This window comes from Aedes aegypti, chromosome 3, assembly GCF_002204515.2.
Source record: "Aedes aegypti strain LVP_AGWG chromosome 3, AaegL5.0 Primary Assembly, whole genome shotgun sequence".
NCBI lineage: Eukaryota > Metazoa > Arthropoda > Insecta > Diptera > Culicidae > Aedes > Aedes aegypti.
Window position 1 is genome coordinate 368341314 of NC_035109.1, and position 23963 is coordinate 368365276.

At 39.1% G+C, this 23963-nt stretch overlaps 1 protein-coding gene across 2 annotated transcripts in view; it reads left to right on the forward strand.

Moving 5' to 3' along the window:
• LOC5579924 (endoribonuclease Dicer) overlaps nucleotides 1-23963 on the forward strand; it is a 42448-nt gene that overhangs the window by 5411 nt on the left and 13074 nt on the right. For both annotated transcript variants that reach the window (XM_001652162.2, XM_021850223.1), the window contains exons 4-9: nucleotides 11856-12033; nucleotides 12097-12748; nucleotides 12807-13129; nucleotides 13193-13447; nucleotides 13512-13959; nucleotides 22512-23184. In XM_001652162.2, the coding sequence (XP_001652212.1) occupies nucleotides 11856-12033; nucleotides 12097-12748; nucleotides 12807-13129; nucleotides 13193-13447; nucleotides 13512-13959; nucleotides 22512-23184 (2529 nt within the window). The remainder of the gene's footprint in view (nucleotides 1-11855; nucleotides 12034-12096; nucleotides 12749-12806; nucleotides 13130-13192; nucleotides 13448-13511; nucleotides 13960-22511; nucleotides 23185-23963) is intronic.

Genomic DNA, 23963 nt, shown 5'->3' on the forward strand with positions numbered 1-23963 from the left:
TTTTAATTTTTCTTTCAACAGGTAATGTTTGACACAGTTGAAGGCCATTGAAAAATCAGCGTACATCTGTTGTTGTTGAAATTACCCAGAAAGTCATGGGATACTTTCACCAACGCAATCGGCGTACTGTTCGCTCTACGGTACCCAGATTGGTGTTTGGCAAGAAGAGCAGGATAGGGTGCTAAACTGCCCATACTCGCATAACAGTCCCATTTGAATTTTCATCACTTTTGAGATTTCTTCGTGAATCATGTTTATTATTAATGTACTTCTAGGTAGCATACCTTAAATTGTATTTTTGTATGGACAAAATGCGATAAAAAATACCAAATCATGTGCGTCCCATATTGAAAGTACCCGCATAACAGTCCCACTAGTAGTTTACGATGAAATTCAAGCAAACCTCTTCCTGTTATTATTTGTTTAATCTTGGCACGTAATTTTTAATCCTTAAAAAAATAATACTACAAATTACAGTGTTTTGAACCTTCTTCATTCCATAGCAAATATTGTTATTGCTTTAAATAACTTATGGTGCGATAACTGATAGAAAAAATATCTAAATGTTAATTCTTATGAAAGACTAATCTAAAAATAAAATAAATAGCTATCCTCCAAGTCAAACCTACAGTTCTCGTCCTCTGACCAATTATCAACGAAATCTCCGGTAAGTTCATCTTCCATGATGGAAGGGAAGGCGTTTTGGGCCAACTTGGGAATACGCAAATTACCACTGCAGCGCACTGGTATCGTCTACTGGTCAAACTATGCGTTAGCCATATCCAATGTTGAAAAATGAATAGATTCAATAAGAAGGCAGCATTATGGATATCTAAGAAATATCCAATAGCTCTGCCGAAATCAAGCTAAATAATACTTGCCCGTCTGGGTACCTGTGTTTTAAATTTAATATAAACGTGCTGCAGGTGAATCCATAGTAGGGGGATTAGGGGCATAATGAACATACGGGGCGAAATGGACACCCTCTCAATATCTGATAATACACATATTTCATCAAAAGTTCATTCACTGCATGAAATCTGTAATGCATTTGAAATGCTTGACGGTAAAAAACATAATTTTTTGCTTCAATTGTTCTTTAAAATTTGAATTAAAATTTTTCTCAGTTTCAAATTGGCATATAAGCAAGACCGTGGAAGAATCTAATTTTTGAGCAAAGTAATGAACCCAGAAAGGTTCTTTTTAGCTATTATGATTGAGGGAGAGTCCTTTTGCATATCGGAATGATTGACAGTCATTGAATGTGTTGGAATAACTAAATTTCATACAGGTGTTCATTTCGCCCGATACCTTTTTACCAGCCTTGTTTTCGACCCAATTTTCTATCTCGCTTTTCTGACATATGATCTGATTTTTATCACTATGAATGAATGTGGCACGTCGTACTAACATCAAACTTGAAAACTAGCCGGGGGTAAATTAAAAACATTGCCATTTAAGGGTCTTAAAACGAACATTTGCTTAACGTGTCCATTATGCCCCTAATTCCCCTACCTACTTTTCCTATCGACCGGCCGCAACGCTTTCATCAAATCCAGGAATGTCTTCAGGACTGTCACTATCCACCGTTCAATATTTTACAAGAAGTATTGTAACTAAAAGATGTGAACACTAATAGTAGCAAAAGGAAAAATACTTTGGATCTATTGTAAACTTGGCTTCAAATGTGTCAAGGTGCGCGATAACAAAGTAAGCGAGTCCCAAGTTATGGGACTGATATGCGGGTACATTTGAATATGATGCGAAAAGTATTCGGATAACGAGTCCCACTTAAGTATTTTAGATTTGTACATAAAAAATAATCGCATTAACAATATTTTGATTGTAGGTCATTTCCTTATACTCTAATGATAATGTGATGAGGGGTGCCACTAAAATTTGCTGCTGCCGGCAGCGGCGTTACGATTTTTTTATGCAATAATGTTCATTTGCGTTTTACTCGACGTAATGATTTTCCTAATGGGACTGTATTGCGAGTATGGGCAGTAAAGGCCTGTCCCAATTTTAGTGCCAAACGCTTAAGTTTAGGTCAAACACACATGTTTACTCAATTTTCTAATATTTTCCGTTGGTTCAAGTCCAAAAAACATTTTTTTATGTTTTTTTACATTTTGCCACACTCCTTGGCTTAAACTCAAATTTTGGGTGAATTTTGTTTTCCGTGTCCCTTCCGAAATGTCAGATACGAACAACCCCAGTGTTAAAACTTTAACCCCTGTGGTATATTTTGTCGACTAAGCGAACGTCAAACATGATCAAAAGTGTTAAGGTTCATTTATGGACCCAATTTCTAAATTAAACATGATATAGCCGTTATTTGAGCGGGAAAAATTGCTAAAGTAGTTGCAGTAACCTGCTCTTTCGTGTTATTAAATAAAAACTAGATTTCATTGAAAGTTCTAGGACCCAATTGGCGTCTTGAATATGTTCGGTGATTTGAGAGAGAAGAATCTTCTCGAACACCTTCGATACTGCAGGCAGAACGCTGATCGGCCTGAAATCTTTTGACGAACCTGGCGTCGAAGTTTTCTGCAGCGGTATCACCAGAGCTTGCTTCCAAAGTGAGGGAAACGATTGAGTATTGATAATTGCATTAAATAAATGCATCAGGAGTGGCAGAATCATTTTAATGAACGAGATAGGAATCTCATCAATTCCTTTCGCGTTGGTGTTAATTTCGTTTATTCTCCTGCAAACTTCTTCGACGTTGGTAGGCCTGAACCGGAAACGTTCCTCAGTTACGTTCAGAACAGGTTCGATGATCGGTGCTTTATCCAAAGGTCTATGTTGAAGTGCTATGTGTCCTTCAGCAAAAAAAGATTTAGTTGTTCGGCATTGAAATCTTCATTGGCAAAGTTTGATTTTGAATTATTGAGAATGCCTTCTCTTTTCAAATTGCTCCTCAGTTGTTTGGCTGGAAGATCACTGCTGAACTGTAACTCAGCGTAGTGCTTTTTTGCAGTATTGGTCAAGTTGTTGGCTCTACTCTTCTTCGAAGTGTAGTCTTGCCATTCGGCATTCCCTCTGACATGATTGGGATTCCGCACGTACAATGCATAAGCAAGATCGCGCAGAGCAATGGCATGGTTGATTTCATCTAATCCACGGCGTACGCAAATTGTTCTTTCGGAGGCGTGTTGATCATCAATGAATGAAGCTCGGTATTTAGAAGTTGTGCCTTGGTGTCAATGTCTTCTTCTTGGTAGATGTTGAGTAAGTCATTCGCTTGGAAGTCCGCTTGTAGACGTAGAAGGTCAATTCCACGGAGGTTTCGTACTTTGATGAGTTGGGGTGGTGCTTCTGATACTCGCACATCGGCGATCAAATGTATATGCTTCATGGTGCGAAATGGTGTTTGCGTTAATCGATTTGGATTTCTTAATGAGCTGTGGCTGGTCGGTAGCCATTAGATCGATCGTGGTTGAGCTATGTTCCGTTATCCTTGTAGCTGAAGTTGGCAGAACAGTAAGGTTGAATGCAGTGTGTATTTGTTGTAAAGCAAGTAGGGTAACTGGGGGTAAAATGCGCCCTCTAAGGAAGGAAGCGTTTTTAACTATGAAGAACATTATTATAAGCCTTTTTTTATTCATTATCCCATAGACAAACCTGTTTTCTATCAAATAGTAGAAACATCTATCCATTTTCTTTTTTCTGGAGTTAATAAATCAATTTTTATAAAATGCTTGCTTATCGGCATTTTTATTTTTTTCGGGGTAAAACGCGCCACCTGATCTCGGCGTTAGTCGTTCGCGCGCACGCATGCGCAATCATGCTTGCAAATACGTTGCATACATAAGGGCGTTTAATTAGATGTTATTGTTCGATTATAGTATACATGCTGATTCGAAAAATGTGCATTTGTAAGGTTCAAATTGGCACGTAACTACAGCTTGGCATTACGTTTGCTGGAATTTGAATTCAAACGGCTGTTTTTGTGTTATGAAATAGGTGTGGCCGTTTTGCCCCACGAGTTGATTAAAGTTTAAGTCCTTCAATACGCTTTTTGAGGATAGATTCAACACTTTTTTTGCATGGAATACAAACTATGGGAGTGCACAAGTCGATTCTCGGTGATAGTTTCAAAAATTTTGTAGTTTTTCGGCCTGAAAAATGGCCTAGAAAATAACACAAAATTACAACGAAAACAGCGAAAAACGTTTTTTCAAGTTTTTCACGATTTTTACCAGGAAAACACTTAAAAATATATATAGAGAAGCATTTTAATACATTTTCCATTATCTCGGGTGAAAAACAACGTCCCAAAGCACGTAGTTCGTTCAAAACAAGGGTGGCGCGTTTTACCCCAACGGCGCATTTTACACCCAGTTCCCCTACATTTGCGGAAGGCTGTCATTTATGTTATAGTCGCCAACGAGGAAGATTCGATCAAAGTGGTGGCCGAGAAGATCTAGTTGAAGCTTTTCGTACTGCTGTGCAAATTGAATATTGCTGCCGATGCATGTGTTCAGCTCTTCAATTCTAGAATGAATGGCTAAAAATTCGAGTCGTTGATTGATAGGCGTTGCCAGATCAAGAGAGGATTTCATGATGGGCATTGCTTTGATCCCTTTTTTCACGTAAACTCCAACACCTCCGCAAGTTCTGGTACCTCTACCACGTCCGGATGATAAGGAGTGCTTGATAAAGTAGAACCCACACAGTTCGAACGAAACGTGTAAATTTCTGAGACATATAATGCACATAATTGGAGCGTAAAATATCATGGATTTTTTACATGATATGTCATTTAAACTTCAATTATATGTCATGTAATCTAGCAGGATCCTGAGTGATTACATGACATATAACACATTTTTACATGATTTCAAACATAAATTTACATGACGTCATGTTTACATCGCATAAATGAAGTTTCCATGACATCTTCATTATTTTAACTGTGCAGGAATCCGAACAGGTCCAACTGGCGATGATTGGCTGAGTTTGGTTTCGGTGACACCAAAAAAGTGATAATTGTTGTTGTTGAGCATTAGTTTGACACCATCGATATGCCGTTCGTTGAAGTTACAAAACCTCATTCATTGTAAACCGATATTCCATCGGCAAGCTGTTATCCAGGACACACAGTTTTGCATCCTTATGTTTCATGTAGTATACTCGAAGTATGGCGTTCCTAGCTTCTGGGCTGTCTAGCACGATGATGATTGTGGGTGTTAGTGTCCATTTTGAGTTTTTGACGGGAAGTCGGAAACATCTCACAACGCATGGGATTCTGACATTGTTGACACTGCTGTAGTAGGTTGATGTTGGCAAGCTTGGCACCAGATTCGATAGATTCAAGTTTCTGCCCTATGTCTTCAAGGAACTTGTGTTGTGTCGACTGTCGTTCGTGTACCCTGTCAGCCTCTCGAACAAAATGCTGGAGCCGTTCAAGCTGTTTTTTGCACCATGATTGGGAAACTTTAGCTTCTTTTCGGAGCTTAGACAACTCCTCCGATAATTCACGGATTTGCTTCGACACGAGCTCATGGGAGCCATTGTCGGGAGGAGACGTGGCGATTGGCTTGGGAATTAGATTCCCTTGTGCGCTGCAGGTTTGGCAAAATTACCAGAAATTCTTAAGTTCCGGTACGATGAGATTGCTGATCACTTCTTGTTTTACTTCCTGCTTATTTTTTCGCCTTTTTTTGCCAGTAGGCGGATTTTCAAGGCCGCAACTACTACATGTGTACACAATTGAATGTTTTCACTCCAGGAATAGTAAATAGTAAAGTTGTACGTGATCTCTCAGCTGGATTTTCAGCTGCGGTGATTAATATGCGTCTGAAGATGGCCGAAGTAGTGCAAAAGGCCGAAACGTAACGCAAACGATAATACAATGTTTTATTTGTTCACCGAAAAACATCAATAAAATCGATAGATATCAATCAGAGGCGCGTCCACGTTCGAAACCATGGGTAGGACAAACGTTGGCAAATGTTTTGTGCACAGTGATGCTAAGAAAAAAAATTTACACCAAATTTGAGACATGCCGATTATTTTGTTATAAAGTTACATGAAAAAGACACCGTGTAATGATTAAATTGTTCATTAAAAAGTCGCAATCTACTCTTGTTGGGTACAGTAATCAAACGTGTAAAAATCAGATTTTTATCTTCATTAGTCTTGAAATGGCAATAGGGTGAAGTCTTGCCCATACTTTCTGGGACACCCTATACAGCTTCATTATGAATTCCATATGTGGATTTCTAGGGTTATTCATGATACTGATTCTAGGTAAAGCTTTTTCTGAACTAGTTTGGCTAGTCCTTGATCTTTGACAAAGTTTTTATGAGGCCCCGAAAGCAAAAGCGAATTTATTATTATTATTATTATTATTATTATTAGCTTTATTTACGAGACTTTCAGCCCGTGGTTGGTTCGTCTCGGGAGCGAAAGCGAATACTTTCAATCATTCTTTACAAATTACTTGTAAGATTATTTATGAATTCATGACAAGGGCCTTCCTTAGCCGAGTGGTTAGAGTCCCCGGCTAAAAAGCAAAGCCATGCTAAAGGTGTCTGGGTTCGATTCCCGGTCGATCCAGGATCTTTTCGTAATGGAAGGGCATAGAGTATCATCGTACTTGTCACACGATGTACGAACGAATACGAAAACGGCAACTTTGGCAAAGAAAGCTCTCAGTTAATAACTGTGGAAAAGCTCATAATAACACTAACACTAAGCTGAGAAGCCAGCTCTGTTCCAGTGACGACGTAATGCCAAGAAGAAGAAGAAGAAGACCCGGGATGAGGAACTTTTGCGAAAATCTTGGTTAAAATGAGAATTCTGTCCAGCACAGTTCGAACGAAACTTGTAAATTTCTGAGGCATATAATGCACATAATTGGAGCATGGAATATCATGGATTTTTACATGATATGTCATGTAAACTTCAATTATATGTCATGTAATCTAGCAGGATCCTGAGTGATTACATGAGATATAACACATTTTTACATGATTTCAAACATAAATTTACATGACGTCATGTTTACATCGCATAAATGAAGTTTACACGACGTGTAATCTGCATTATTTTTAACTGTGAGAATTTCACAACACTTGTACCTAGTGTTCTGTTAGAAATCCTACCTTGAAATCTTCCAGAATATTGTTCGAGTTTCTTTTTAATCTTAGTCAGCAATTAAGAAAATTACGTATTAAATGCGATGCAAATATTGGCTAGAAGTCTGTGGAATCCTGTTAAAGATTCTGTGAGAACCCTACCTAGGGGAAAAGCATCAATTTTCGACCCATCCATACAATTTTGGCCTACTTTGTGTATGAAAATCCGAAAATTGGCACAGAATTCTTGTGGATCGAAAATTAGAAAAATATTATCCGTGGAAATCGTGTCCAGAATTCACTAAGAATCCTGTTTAAGATTTTGCGAAAAGCGTGCAGTGCTGAGAATGGTAATAGTAGTAGGCTTGAATTTCGCGAAAATCACGTGGCTCTTCCCAGTACAGTAGTTCAAAAACGTGAATCTCATCAAGTAGCCTACACGCAAAAAAATTGTGCAGTAAAAACTACCATTTTAGGGGGTTAACTTAAGCGCTCGCACCGGCAATTTTCAGCAGACCAGAAATGCGCTTGATTTTACCATGTCTGTTGTCGAAATCAGATTGTTGTAAAGTATGTCTGTCAAATGGACCAGGAATTTGGTGGGATGTACCGTAAACATGGTAAAATTGTCTGAAATTCCATGGTAGTTTCAAGAATGGGCGTAGTCAGCTAAAGTAGTAATTTTTACCACAGAATTTTTTCCCGTGTATGTTGGATGAATGAATTTTCTAAATCGTTAGTGTCTTTGGAGGCTCTAAACGCGGGAAATGCAGCTGGCAATAGAATATTTTTCGACAGTAATTTTGGGTTGCCCTTAGCAACGGGTGTTTTGCAATTTTCAAAGCTTTTTGCCTACAGCAGAGATGGGCATGAGTTTTACTGACTTCGCTGACTGTGATTGGCTTTGTTTGGCTACTGTAGAGTGAATTTCAGATTTTTTCCCAACCCTGAAAGCTTGTCTAATTTTTAAATCCTGCCATGGATTTTGTGTTTATCACCCCCACTTTAGAATTAGGTTCAATTATTTTTTAAGATTCTGGGAGAATATTACTCTATGATTCAGTACAATTGTGTTTGAAAATTTGGTCGTTTGGCAATAATATTTGTTCTGCCCTCATTTATCGAATGATATTGAAGGAAGTCATGATTGAATAGTGTTGTAATCTTAGCAAGATGAATCTGATAAACTTAATTTTTTTCATAATGAACCTCAAATCTCTTGCGAATCAATTTTAGCCGTTTTTGAAACTCCAATAGACAGTATGTAAAATAAGGCTGCAATGTATTGAAGACAAAAAAATTTTGAATGACTCGAAATAATTCGGTAATTATTTAATTCTAAAAAGTAAATAATTACCGATAATTTGCTTCAAGCTCAATTAAAAACTAAAACAGTTGGTAAGAGTCAACGGGCCGAATATGAGAAGAATTTACAAAACCTTCGCGGGCCGCAAAAAAAGGAGTGGCGGGCCGTACGTTGGGCAGGCCTGCTTTAAACAAACTGCTAAGAAGGTAAAATATGTGTGAGGCAAGAGTTTTAAACGTTCATTTTTTCGATGTTTATTGCACGAATGTTCTTATCAAGGTTCTTCTTCTTCTTTCTGGCATTACGTCCCTACTAGGACAGAGCCTGCTTCTCAGCTTAGTGTTCTTATGAGCACTTCCACAGTTATTAACTGAGAGCTTACTGTGCCAATGACCATTTTTGCATGCGTATATCGTGTAGCAGGTACGAAGATACTCTATGCCCTGGGAAGTCGAGAAAATTTCCAACCCGAAAAGATCCTCGACCGGTGGGATTCGAACCCACGACCCTCAGCTTGGTCTTGCTGAATAGCTGCGCGTTTACCGCTACGGCTATCTGGGCCCCTGGTTCTTATCAAGGTCTAGTTATCAAAAAAAAAAAAAAAACATATAGTTTTATCATTCCTGTGAATAATAATCTTATCTAATCTTATTGTGAATCATATCGGGGAGAAGGGTCTGCGGCCAATGTTCGTGTCGATGCACTGTACACAACTTGAATTGCTCAATGCTTAAGTACAGTGCATGGGTTGGTTTTAGCGGGTCGTCTTTGGTGCGTCATCCCCGCATTCCCTGAGTTACTTTCTCAGGGTTTGCAGATTTTCCGCTTGAAAAAAAAAGGCTGCCAAAGTTGAGCATTTTGTACGAAAATCGGCTTTCATTTCTATTATTCTAAACACAACTGTATATTCCCTATTGGAGGACAGAACAGCTAAGACGGCACATACAGTAGCTGACTCTGTTGCCTCCTCTACGAAAGCTGGATGATACGATCCCAAATCAGAACCACCAGCCGGTGTCGGATCTGGTCCACACAACGGATATAGAATCAGATACTATGGCATGAGAAGACTGGAATATTTGGCTAACGCCTCCCAAAGCGGTACTGAACAGTGCTACTTTTCATCACCGAAAAGAGTGCTAAAAAGTAGCACCTTTCAGCACTGTTTCTTTTGGTAGGAAAAGTATAATTTTCGATGAAAACTTGATTGATTTTCAATGGAGTGACGATTCCCTAACCTCGAATCTACCTGTTCAACGAATAGAAATTGATGATATTTTACAACAAATGTGTCTCGACTGAATAGGGAAGGATTTAAAAAGTTGATTCAAAGGATAAATGCTTTGCATTAGATCATAAATTAGTCAAAATATGTTGTAAGGGGCCGTCCATAAATGACGTAGCATTTTTTCACTGATTTTTTACACCCCCCTCCCCCCTCGTAGCATTTCGTCACAAATGCTGATACCCCCCCTTGGAAAATACTTAGCATATCAAGCAACCTCCCCCCACCCTACATATTTTTATTTGTTTTTCTTAGCAATTGGATTGAAACAAAAAATTGGAATTCAGGAGTTCAATACAGATGTTGATATTAATTACTGACTGAAACGTAAGGATAATCTACCGAATAAATGTTTGATTTGCAGTAGCGCTCAAAAGTAATATGGAAAACAGTTTTAAATGAACTTTTTCCTGTTTAAGTTGTTGGCTAAATGTATTTGTTTTGCTAGAAAAAAGCAAAAATCTTGGATTGGATTGATGAAGCTAACAGTAACGAGTTAGGGTACAATAGATTTTATAATATGTTGAAAAGACATTTAGTTATATTAGAGGATTGTTTTTTAATTATTCGTTGTTAGGAAACAGATTTCAACGAAAATGATCAAGAGAAGATACATTTTATTTGAAATGGATATTCGTCATTATTATCCAAATTCAAATCCATTTAGCAATCAGGTTCCAGATGTAGAAAAGATTACACTTGTAATATTAGGAATGTTCAGATACTCTTAGCGATTAATATACAAGTTATTCAACTGAATAGTTCCCCATACTGAAATAATCTTACACGACCTATAACAAAACAATTAAATACTAAAAATAATCTTTCTTCAAATTACCGAGTTAGTAAGAAAATTAAATGATAGAACAATTTCGATAACACTCGAATCTGTTGTCCAGGCTTTTCCATCAAGTTTTATTCAGGCTATTCTATCAAGAGCACTGATATATCAAAACAAATCGATGAGTACATTGGATCTTCTACAACATTGAAAGGATAATTCACGGAATGAATATCTTGTTTCAATGTAATATTTGCCAAAGCGAACATATGTTTTTTTGAGAAATAAGCTCTAACAGAAAATATGAATAAAACTAAAACTTCCTTTCCAAGTCGTTAAAGCCTCGATTTGCGAGTAATTAATTTATTTTTCAATTTATATATTTATATATTAATTTATTATTACAGGAATATAATGTTCACATAATTATTTAAAACATTAAACAAATCTGTTTGATTGCACTACAGAAAATCTAAAATTTCTTAGAATTTTTTCAATCTTGTCATATGAATGTCTTGAAGCTAGATCATCATTTTAGAACCCAACTTTAGTCGAACAAAGAAAAAAGAAGTTTGATAAAAAAATAATTGTATGCCATTTTTTCAGCGCCTCTCATTTTACCGACGTGATTCAAAATGCTACGTCCTCTAGTTAGGACCCCTCCCTCCCCCTCGTCACACATCGTCACAAATTCGTGAAGACCCCCCTCCCCCCTAAAAAGCTACGTCATTTATGGACGACCCCGAATAGTGTCGTAGAACAGGTAAAAAGTGAGGTTACGAGTCGCCCCTGGTTCTAACCTGAGACGAGACTCGCGAAGACGGTCTTCTTTTTCTGTGATTGCTGAGTTTTTTTCTTATTCCACTTTGTGTTTATAACAATTATGCGCAAGCCGTTCAAACCTTTACATGAACCTCTCAGCAAAAAATAATTGAGTTTGCATCACATCGAATCATAAATAGCCGTTTGAGTGTAATTTCATGCCAGCAAACGTAGCAGACATTAGAAATAATTAATCTTCTGCTTAGATTTATCAGCAACTTTGGAAAAAACTGCTCCGCTGACTGAGGTTTTAAATAACAATTTACTTTGAACACAATAATTTTCACTTTTTCAACCATAAAAACGGTGGGCTGCATTTGACGTTTCGTGAGAGGGGAATCTGGGCTGCATATGACGTTGATATTTTTCCTCTTCGCGAGTCTCTCTCAGGTTCTAACCATACATGATTATATCATATATGTTTTGAGAATAGATTATTTTTTTGGTGATCCACTTACCCAATCATGGTGGGGCATGTGGATCATTTGGTGCAAATTTTCAAGTCCCTTATACTCGAATCATAACATAATTGTTATCGACAGATAGAAATATGTATTTCCTAATTCATTGCAGGCCATTAACTGAAGGTGGTAAAAGGACGTTTTTTGTCGTGAATACCGTTGCATTAGCTAAGCAGCAGGCCGAATTCCTGAGTCATAATCTTACCTACGACACATCGATCTATACCAGTGATCGAAATGTGGATGCTTGGAAACAGGACAAATGGCTGGAAGAGTTCGCGAAGTACCAGGTAATTCAGTTGCGTTCCATAACCGTCGATGTTAAAATTAATTATTTGTAATATCTCCTGCAGGTCATTGTTTGCACATGTCAAATATTGTTGGACGTGCTGAAGCATGGTTATCTCTCGGTTAAACACATCAACTTGCTTATATTTGATGAATGCCACCATGGTGTAGGAGAACATCCTATGCACGGGATTATGGAACAATTTCTGAGGGTTCCAAAGTCTGACCACCCACGTGTAATCGGTCTTTCTGGAATGTTACTCTATAAACAGATTAAAAGTGTCGCCCTAGTATCTCCAGAATTGGAACGCTTGGAAAATACATTTAACGCGACAATTGCTACCGTTGGGAGTTATGATGCTTTCACCGAGGTCTGCAAATTTTCGACAGATCCCAATGAACTTTTGGTGTCTTATTCAACCCTTCGACTGTCACCTGTGATGGCTGACATCGTGAACAACATCAACGCTTTCAGTCAAACGATTGAAGAATTTCACCTTCCAAAATATTTAAATCAAAATAAAGCCCTCCTAAAAGACAGACCAAAGCCACTGAAAGAGATCCGAAAACTCTTCACAGAGTTGATTTATCAGCTTGGCGATACTGGTCTTTTTGGGGGATCAATAGCTTTACTTGGTTTGATAGTCCAATTTGAGCTGGACAAAAGGCAATCGGATAGTTCAATGCTAAGACTGGCGTTGAGGTCGTGTATTACTTGTGAGTGCCCACTTTGAGCGTTTAAACGCATCGATAATCGTTTCTTTATTCATTGCAGTTTGCGAAAGCCTGAGGCATCAGATCGAAAAATTAATGAGTGGTTTGGACATGAAGACCAAATTGACTAAGTTCAGCTCTCTGAAGGTCCGCCAATTGATAGATCAGCTGGAAAAGTTGTACGAAGAGAATCGTGATAAAAAAGCGAAAACGCTGATTTTCGTCCAGCGACGGTTCTCGGCGAAAGTTTTGTACCATTTACTGAAAATTTACTTCGCTGAGACGGAAGACGCCAACCTTATTGTTCCAGATTTCATGGTGGGCAACAATGGTTCCATGCCCGAATCGATTGAACAAATTTTGAGTGCTAAAAAGGATAGAAGGGTGATGTCTTTCATTTACTAAGTGAAATAATCAAGGCATGACATAATATTTTACTTCATACAGGTTCTCGAACGGTTTAAAAAGAATGAAACAAACGTTATTGTAACAACCAACGTGTTAGAGGAGGGGATTGATCTTCAAATGTGCAACACTGTCGTCAAGTATGACCATCCGCAAACATTTGCGTCGTATCAGCAGTCAAAAGGAAGAGCCCGTATGAAGAACAGTCAGTATATGGTAATGCTGGATAACGAAAATCGTCATATCTTCCTGGAGAAATACAGACTCTATAAGAGTATTGAAGAGGAGTTGCGAAGGGTAACCAAGCTGTTTTTTTTTTAATTCTTACAAACATTCACTAATCTTTTTTTTTTCCTGACAGTGCCTTATCGGCAAAACAATAAACCGGCCAGACCCCCTCGATGCGGACGTCCACAAAGAGCTATACAATGAGATCATTCCGCCGTTTTTCACCGCCAAGGGTGCCAAGCTGGATGCTCTGTCGGCCATACAGCTCCTGAACCGCTACTGCATGGGAATGCCGAGAGATGCATTTACCAATACTAACGTCACTTGGGAACGGATCGATCTGAAGGACGGCAGAATAATAGTGGAAGTTTTGTTGCCGCTTCAGTCCACCGTGCGAGAAAAAATCTCCGGCAATCCCATGCGCAATATCAAGTTGGCAAAACGATCAGCGGCGTTCAACGCGTGCCGAAAACTGTATGAGAATAAGGAGCTGAATGAACATCTAATACCCATAGACTGCAAATACCAGCTTAACAATTTGAAAGATGTGTATTTCCGTCATTGGAAGGATTTTGATGCAGGTGAATATTATTATTAATATTGTTATTATTATTATATGCTTTGTTGAAAGTGGCTTTTCGTCCTTGAAAAGTTTTTGCTTCCTTTTCCGTAGTGTTTCCATTAAATTTTGACGGTGGTTCAGTTCAATATTGTGCAAAAGTTATTGAGCTTTAGTTATATACATAGTCATACCTAATAGACTGAATAAGTGGAAATACTTTGTAAATAGAATTGATCAATAATTCGCTCGATATTCTGTGCTAGAGTTATGCAAATTGATTTCGGGTGTCCAACTGCCGAGAATCGGCAAGTGTCCAACGACGAGTTTGTAAATGCGGCAAAGTGTCTGTAGACGAAGATAGCTCCCGGTCCGGATGGAATACTAAACGTGTCGTTGAAAAATGCATTCTTGCATGTTCGGATATATTCAAGAAAATGTTGCAGAAATGTCTTGACAAAGGTAACACTCCAGAAATTAAGGATCTATTAGCCACTGAAATCAGCCTTGACCTACTGGATACGCTTCGGAAACTCCTAGAAAAACATCCTCAACAGGCTGATGAATTGTACGGAAAGTGAGTGTCGGATATGCAGTTTGGATTCTGTTATGTTCGAAAGGTTAGGCCATAGGGGGGGTCCGTAGCCTTGAGGTCACGCATTCGCTTCATAAGCGGAAGGTCATGGGTTCGATTCCCAGCCCCTCCACAAAAAAAAACCGTCCAACCACCAGAAGATAGGGGGGTCCGTAGCCTTGAGGTAACGCTTTCGCTTCATAAGCGGAAGGTCATGGATTCAATTCCCAGCCCCTCCAAAAAAATAACCCGTCCAGCCACCAGAAGACGCCGCACGGAGGACCGTGCTTAGGGGAACACATCCATCCTCCGTCAGTATCAGATGGTGACTGAGACAAACTGACTCACTTCGCAGGCAGCTAGCCTCAAACGACTCAGGAACACTGCAAAACGAACCACCGCAAGAGCAATTGACTATGGCTTATGGAAATCGATTGGACCAACAGCAGAGCACTCTCCTACCTGCTCGGTGTGAGAGCAAAAGAGCAGAAGAGAGTGAAAGCAGATGTAAATATAGATTAGCTAAAAATAGAACTGTATCGGTAAAGAAGATACAGATAAACTGATTCCGGCACAGTAGTGGCCACGAGCACGGAGTGCCTTAAAAAAAAAAAAAAAAAAAAAAAAAAAACACCAGAAGACGCCGTACGGAGAGGACCGTAGATCTGAAGATAGATGCTCATAAAAGGATTGACCGGGCTAAGCCCTCCGTTCTTGTTGTAACTTCAACTTGTCAACATCCCTAATATTCTACAGTAAGGCCCCTAACCGAAGAACATAATAGATTCGACAAAGTAATACCGAAGGTGGACGTAATTTAGACAGTACTGAGAAAGCGTCGAAGCAGAAACGAAGAGCAGTTCGATACTGCGCCGTGGTCACGACATACGTGAAGAGCATATTCAACAGCGCTAACTGGGAAGCTATCATCACAGCGTTACACAGAATACAGGTTCCCGACAATCTGTGTCTGATCCTGATAAGCTATTTCCAGAGTCTTGATGTACGACACGAACGAAGGGCAGGAGCCAATGCGAGTGACAGCGGGCGTGTTTTCGTAGCATCCCTCGAACGGGATGTATAATGTAGCTTGACATTGTGGTTGCCCAGGAAGGTGAAGATCATTAGTTTCGCAGACGCGATGATGGGCAAGACGCATGAAGAAGTGGAGATGTCTCGAAGACGGAATAGATGCAATCGAGAACTAGCCGAGGATATTCGAACTACAGATAGTTCACCACAGAACGGACTGTCAGGAACCGCAAAGCGGTTCAGCGGTTGGAAATCAACGGCGGAGGCATGTGATTACATCGAAGAAGGTACTATAACATAATGATCGAGGATCGGCTGAATTTATAACAGCCGCGTTGAGTTCGCCTGTAGAAGTCAGGAACGACAATGAACGCAGTTGGAGTTATCTGTTAACTGTATCGTTATAGATAGAACGTTATGGAGTTTCTGCTATGGGCATGACGCAAAAAGCCGAGCAGAGCGTTTCGTTCCAACTGATGGCAGTGCGTATCGGTATCGTCGGAAGCAGTATGCGTTTTTGTCGAGGATATCGAGTGTTGACTGGTAAGAGGTATCAGAAACATGCGAGAAGGTATCCGAATCGTATAGATGGTGAGCACGAGTGAAATCGTGTGAAGAAAGGAAGATATACAAACCGGCTTGTACCAAACCTGTTGACGTGGCTGAATTGAAAGCATTGACAGGGAAATTACTAACTGACGCAGTTTCTTTCAGGTTGTGGATGCTTCTGGAAGTATTTTAATAGATTTGGGCACGCACACTGCACAGATTGTCAGAACAACGATGAGACATAGCATTCTGTAGAATCAGACAGCGCAAGATTAGCAGTACAGTGAAAAATACTAGGAAGCAACGACGGAGATTCAAACTCCAACAATATTGTCCAGAAGTCAACATGTAAGAATGTGACAGTGCGATATCGCAGATAACGCAAAGTAAATGGCCAGAAGGGCGTCGGGCCACGATCGATGTAGGCTAAATTTACTGTCGGACAGTACGCCAAAAAGAATCGATTTGGGTCGTCGAGGCACCTGCAAACCGGAAGTCTTCAGCCATCAAAATCGCAGGGATAACTTTGGCATCTGATCAACAGGACTGATAGCAGCTTTATAAGACAAGTTTCTGGTGGTCTCTAAACTCTCTATTTGGTCAAAATGGTCTTTGAGATAAATTGTTTTCCTAATTCTTCCTGCAATGAATCGTGCTGTCAATTTCAAGAGGATCCAGAGAAACTTTTAGAGACTATCACGCGAGTGTTGTACAGGTTCTTCAGGAATTCTTTCAAAAACTCCTCCAGTGATTCCACCACCAATTATCCTATTAAATATTTCAGCGGTGTTTCACGGGATGCGTAGAGGAATCTCTTCAGAATTCGCTCTTTGAAATCTTTGAGCACTCCAACGTCTACATCACAGTAATTTCAACAAGGATTACTGTGATAATTTTTCCAGAAAATGTCTCAGGGTTTCCTCCATATAATTCTTCTACCGATTTTCTCTGTTATTATTATACAAGATCTACCAAAAAAATCCTTCAGAAGTTCATCCAATATAATTCATGAATGGTATTTATTTTAACTTAACATTTTGGAAGAGTGCGTGATTTCTTTCTGAAATCTATATAACATCTCTGTATATTTTCTAAAAACATTAGGAATTGAACAAACAAAAATAAATAAACGAAACTCCAAAGTTAGTACTATATCATTTAATTCCGCTAGAGTTTGTATCCTTTGACAGATACGCGTATTTCGACCTCAACTGTAAGGACCGTCTTCAGTGTCTTGTACTAGACTCTACTTGAAGAAATCCATCGTTTGCACACATTATAGTATATTATATTTAAACTAGGTAGGGTGCAGAGCTACTTGGGCACTTCCATGATTCACTTTTTCATGGGTGGGTGGGGGTGGGGTTTTCTTAGCCGAATTGTCTGAAACTTTGCAATAAGAAGCACTTCAGTACGACGCATATTGTGGCCAAATATGAGCTCAGTAACTTAAAAAAAAACAACTGCCGAAGTGAATCAAAAGTGCCAAGAATAGGCTCCCTATAGTCCTAATCCCCTTCCCTCTTTTGAAACTTAAAATTTAAGAACTGTTAGGTAAATCACGGGAAATGCAAGAAATCATATCGGCAGACGGATCCCCCACTCATAAAAATGGCGAAATGGTTAGTCAAGAAATTCCAGAGTATGTAGAATCACTTTCCCACTAGGTCAGTTAAAAATATCGAGGATGACGAGTGGTTGGTTTCTTTGGACGTAGCGGCTCTTTTTCTCAGCGTTCCAGTAAAGGATTCCCTAAATCTTCTCGAGGACTTTATTACACCAAAGGACAGATGCAGCATGGAAAGGAAAGGTCAGGACATACAGGAGATTGGCAAGATTGTGCATGGACGAGAACTACTTTCAATTTCGAGGAAACTTCAACAATCAGACGAAAGGAGCTCCCATTGGAAACCTTCTCTCCCCGTTTTTGTTTAAATAAACACGAAGCATTACCGGGTAAATGGTGGAGATACGTCGACGACATTTTCAGCGTTATCAAATGGAAGGATCTACTTAGGACTTTGAATACAATCAACAGCATACACAAGGATATCAAGTTCACTTGCGAGGAGGAGGAGGGAAAACTACCGTTTTTGGATCTACTTGTCATCAGGGAAGAAAGTTCATCGCTCATGATGATGATAAGATGGGGCCCAGATAGCCGTAGCGGTAAACGAGCAGCTATTCAGCATGATCATGCTGAGGGTCGTGAGTTCGAATCCCGCTGGGCATCTTTTCGTAAAGGAAATTTTCTCGATTCCCAGGGCATAGAGTATCTTCGTACCTGCCACACGATATACACATGCAAAAATGGTCAATCGGCGAAGAAAGCTCTCGGGTAATAACTGGGGAAGTGCTCATAAGAACACTAATTTAAGAAGCAGGCTTTGTCCCAGTTGGGACGTAACGCCAAAAAGAAGAAGATGATGATGATAAGAGCCATCATCAACAAAAAGGAAAGACAACATATACGAGTGCTTTGACAACCCTCACCCCTAACACCCTATCAGACACATCAGCAATCAGCTCCGTTCAAAGCTAAGGAATTTCGGAATCGATTTGATGTTTTCCAGCAGAGACAACGAACTTAAGACTCCGTTGAGCTATACCAAGGATCCGGTTGACACACTGAACAAGGCTGGCGTTTACAAAATCAGTTGTCCTTACTGCGGCAAGGTCAGTTGGTCATACGAAACGGTCTCACGGTCATTCAAGGAACACTGAGCGGAGATAGGAAAGCCTCAGAAGACGATAGAGTGATAGACAAATGGATAACTCACGATTTCAAATCTAAGGTAGCAGAACATGTCTTTATAGGGTCATACAATGACGATGGCGAATACCAAAATGTTACGGAAGGTTTCTTCACCTTTGAAATTGAATGTGGCTGAAAGACTGGAAGTTTGCAAACAGGTGCCTACGACGCTACTCAACAGAGATCAAGGCAACGGCAATACATGGCTTTTCAACTTGATACCAAAGGGTACAAACTATAGCGGAATAAAATGGTATAATACTAAATTCGGTTTTTCATTTATTTAATCTTAATGATAAAAGGCTCAAACGGCATCGTTCCATAATCCAAAAACTGCACTATCGAAGCAGTTTGCTTGTTTAGCGGTCTTGTATCAACAGAAGCATTACTATTTAGAATGTATTGGCTGTTGATCTGAATTTTAAATGCACGCACTGCTCTTGATGCTGATTTGCAGCTTCATAAATAATGAGAGAGATGTTAATCGTCTGTCAAAACATTTCCTCACTTTCAAAATTTGTCCCGCACGCTTAACTTCGACTACACATTAGATGTGTAAATATCTCACGATGCCCGAAAGCTTTTTACGCAACCAAAAATACTTAGGTTTTTCATGAATCATGACAATTTTTTGGAAATAATATCATAAGTTTCATTAGTGTGTGCAGTCTAAAGAATTCTGTATAGAGTCAACAAATTTTATTGTTGACTCACGGCTTACCAGCATCTTTTTTTAATTCAATAAATTTGCTTGTTTCTTTTGAAAAATAAATTTGTTTTTTCTAAAAATGCTCAAAAAGGCAAGCTGTTAAAGACAAATGTGAAATATTGTGGAATCAACAAAAGCTATTCATTGATGTAACAAAAATCGTGTTTGTTGAGTTTATGATCTGTTTAGTGTTTTATTTTCACTTTTATGGATGTTCAATAAAGAATGGACAACAATTTATTGTGATTCATGTAATCCCAGTAAACACAAACTCGTATACGATAGCGCATAAGAGTACAAATGTGGAGACGATATACCTACATGCGCCATAAGGCTGCATGCAAGATGTACGTATATCGCCTCCACATTTGTACTCTTATATCACATCATATATGACGGTGTGCTTACTGGGATAAAAGTTCAAAAAATATGGTATACAAAACCGCACGCTGAAAGAGTGTCAATTTCATTATTTCTTGGGAATGCCAAAATATCAACACGATTCCGATCCTGTGTCATCTGACGAGGCCTGGATTGTAAATTTTCTAAAAAGGAACATAATTAAACTACTTCAACAACAATTATATCAATTCTTCGCAAATTACCTGCATCGCTGATCATCCATTTTCATTTTTGTATTTCAGTATTTCTGTCCAAGACAGTAATAAAAAAGATTTTCAAACAATCTTCACGAATTCTGACTCACTAAAATGTTTGTAAACATGCGTAACAACCGTTTTCACTTTATCGTACACAATTTTTGATTCAATAAAAATAAATTTTTAATTCAATTAAATTAATTTTTTGATTCAACAAATACAATCAGTTAAAATTAAAATCGTACCGAAAGTATTATTTCTACTGGAAATTTTGTTGTTTCAAAAATAAGGCTGCATTGAATTGAATAATTAAATGGATTAATTCAAAGGGCATATAACAGGTCATTTCTAATTACTGTGATTTTAGAATCAACAAAGCAGTTTTATTCTGCGTGTTTAAAAAGCATTTTTTGAAATAATTTCCATAGCCATTAGTGATCAGACACTAATGATTGCTATTGCGATATCTCCGTTATCGCATATGGGCAGGCTTGATTACACTCCCCAACATCATCAGCGTAACATACTCTAGAGCAGCGTGCTGCTTTTGCCTCTTTGCGAGGGAGCGAAAACATACTAAGCAGAGAGGCAACGAAAAATGAGCAAGGAAGATGCAACACAAAACACAACAAAGAAAAAATCCATCAACAACGAGTGCCATCACAACTACGCGAGGGCTGTTTTGTTCAGGCGGAACAGTTCTTTTAAAGTGTTAGTAAAGGTGAACATAACTACAAGAGAGAAAAAGTACCAGACAAATACTCGCATTATATTTAGCATTCTCAATCGAATCGTTTGAGGATCTGTGTTGGAAATTTCGAGAGCAATTTTTACTAAGAAAAACGTCAAAATCGCCTCATTTTTGCATCGCCGAGGAGTTTCTGTCAAGCCTGCATACGTGTAGAAGTTTAGCGAACTCTGATCACATTTTATAAAAACATGTCAATTTTTGCACTTGGCACACATTCTCAACCACCATTTAACAATCAATCTACTGAAAATGTTAAGTATTTTTACTTCAGTGTAGACTTTTGTAGGACATCGTTAGGAAGTCCGTAAAAAAGCAAAACTGTAAATAAAGTTCTGAAAAAATCTTTGAAATTACATGTGAAGAAAACTTTATATATTTTTTTTTTGTTTTCTTGCTTCGCATTTGGTCCCTTTTTACCTTTTTTCTGGTTTCTTTTTGCTTCCTGTTTGGTTTCGTTTTGGTCACTTTTTTCATACAAGTAATTTCTAAAGTTCCTATTTTCAAGACAATTTATCGCTACCAGTCCTGATTTCGGTCGATCGAAAACAAGTTACAGGTTCCGAAAAAATTCGAATGGTCATAGGGGCGGGTGCTTCGATACGGTTCGGACAATTTCCACCGTCGGTCGATTAGATCATTAGATCGAAATAACCAATTCCCGGTTAATCGTTACGCCAGCCAATACTTCAAAATGCATTAAATCTATAGAACTTGACGTTTTCTCGATGTTTCCAGCAATGATTTCCTCGACCATTTGGAAAAGTCCTAGAATCAGGTCATTCTAAAATTTTACATGTGAACTTTGAAATATATTGTAACTTTCTCTGAAAGCTTCCAGTGCACATTTTGAACAGGAAATCAATCTATTCAACGTGTGATAAACGAACTCTTAGAATTATGTGCTGTGAGTTGTCTTGTGAATAAAAACATATTATATTGTCCATAGAATTCACAATAATGATAGTCTATCATGCATGTTGTTCTATATCGCGCTAGAACGTGTTATGCGGAGAGCCGGGGTACGATTTTTACAAGATCCAGTAAATTTGTTTGCTTCGCGGATAATATGAACATTATCGGCCGAAAATTTGGAATTTTGGAAATTTGAAACGCGAGGATGCAAAAGTTGGACTGGTGGTGAATGCGTCCAAGACCAAGTACATGCTACTAGGTAGATGGAGCCGAGCGCGACAAGGCTCGCCTGGGTAGCAGTGTTACGATAAAAGGGGATACGTTCCAGGTGGTTGATGAGTTTGTCTACCATCGATCCTTGCTGACGGCTGAACGTTAGCCGTAAAATACGTAGGCGCTTCATCAGTGGAAGTCGGACCTACTATGGCCGCCGCAAGAAGCTGCGATCAAAAAATGGCAATCGCTTATGAGGCCGATAGTCCTCTACGGGCATGAAACGTAGACTATGCTTGATTAGGACCTGCAATCTCTTGAAGTTCTCAAACGTCGTTGCGGCCACAAACCGAGTATTGTGTCATGAAATTGTTGATTCAGTGTTATCTGTTTAGATGTTAACTAAATGAATGAATGAAATGAAGTATTCACCAAATCTATCTGTAGGTTGAGTAATATAACTTTTCTTTATGATTTCAGACCTCGGCAAACTAGCAGGCACCCAAAAGTGCATACGAACGCACGCTATCCAGTATCCAAAGCAAACAACAGAGTGTTTCCCACAGCCGGGCAAACCCTGTTACATCTACGTTCTGCGAATTGCAGCTGGGTTTGCACAGGATCCAACAAACGATAATGTCAACATTTTCCACTCTTTGTATAGCTCGGAGAATAATTTTGGATTAATGACTACGAAACCTCTCCCGGCCCTAGCAAAGATGAAGTTCTTTGTGACTTTGGGACTAATCAACGTACACATAGAGGAGACTCCCATCGTGCTGCCTAACGGGGGATCCGAAATAGAACTTGCTCTACTGAGACAATTCCATGTTACAGTCTTCCGCGACGTGCTAAAACTGTGGAAGGAATTTCTCTGCTGCGATTACGACAACGAGGAAAACAGTTTTCTGGTGGTGCCTTTGAAAAATTCTACTCACCTAGACTGGAAACTCATCCGAGAATTTCAAAATTTGAGCGAACCACCTTCGGAAATTTCAACGATAGCTCGTAACAAGATGGAATTCGAAGCCGATAAGTACCGACACAAGGTCATTTTACCGTGGTACAAGAACAACAAGGAACAGCCATACGTTGTCACTATGGTGCATGAACATCTGACTCCGGAGAGTCCTTTCCCAAATCCGGAGTACGGGTAAGTTATGTTACGTTTAAGAATCATACATTTAATTGCAGAAGGGGTCCACCCCGTTTGGCATACAGTTATTTGGCAAAACAGTCGTTTGGCATAATTTAAAACGGATACTATTGCAGTATTACATTGAACCTTCGGCAATATTCTTTGTCGTAGAAATACCTATCGAGGTCTGTGTTCAGAATTTTTATAGAAGTCAATTGGCGACCTCTGGCAATTTTTCTTTGCTAAAGTAAGTTTTCCCATAGTAAATCCCATACAAACTTCGAACGGCTGGCGCGTCAATATAGTTTCACCGATCGAGCTGAAATTTTGCACAGTTGTTATGGGACCGAAATGCAGAGTGCTTCGTGAAGCCCAAGCAGGACAGTTCGGTTTTGCGTCGTCCGATAAATTTTGCTCACGGTTTCGCGCGTGTTTCCGCCGCTGGAGATTTTTTTTCCTGTTTTGGAGCGTCTTGCTGGGTAGTGCTTCGTGAAGCCCAAGCAGGACGGTTCGGTTTTGCGTCGTCGGATAGATTTTGCTCACAGTTTCGCGCACGTTTCCGAAGATTTTTTTTTTTTGAGCGTCTTGCTGGGTAGGTATTTGGGAGGGCACAAGCGGGACGGTTTGTTTTCGGGACGCCAAGAAGTTTTGCTGTCAGTGTCAGTTTTGTGTTCAGTCGAGGATGGATTACCAACTGGTGAGTTCGTTTCATGCTTGTGATAACACATATTTTCTTGAAAGCGTAACTTTTGAGTAATAGTGGGACAAACTTTGTATGGTTCGTCACTATAAGT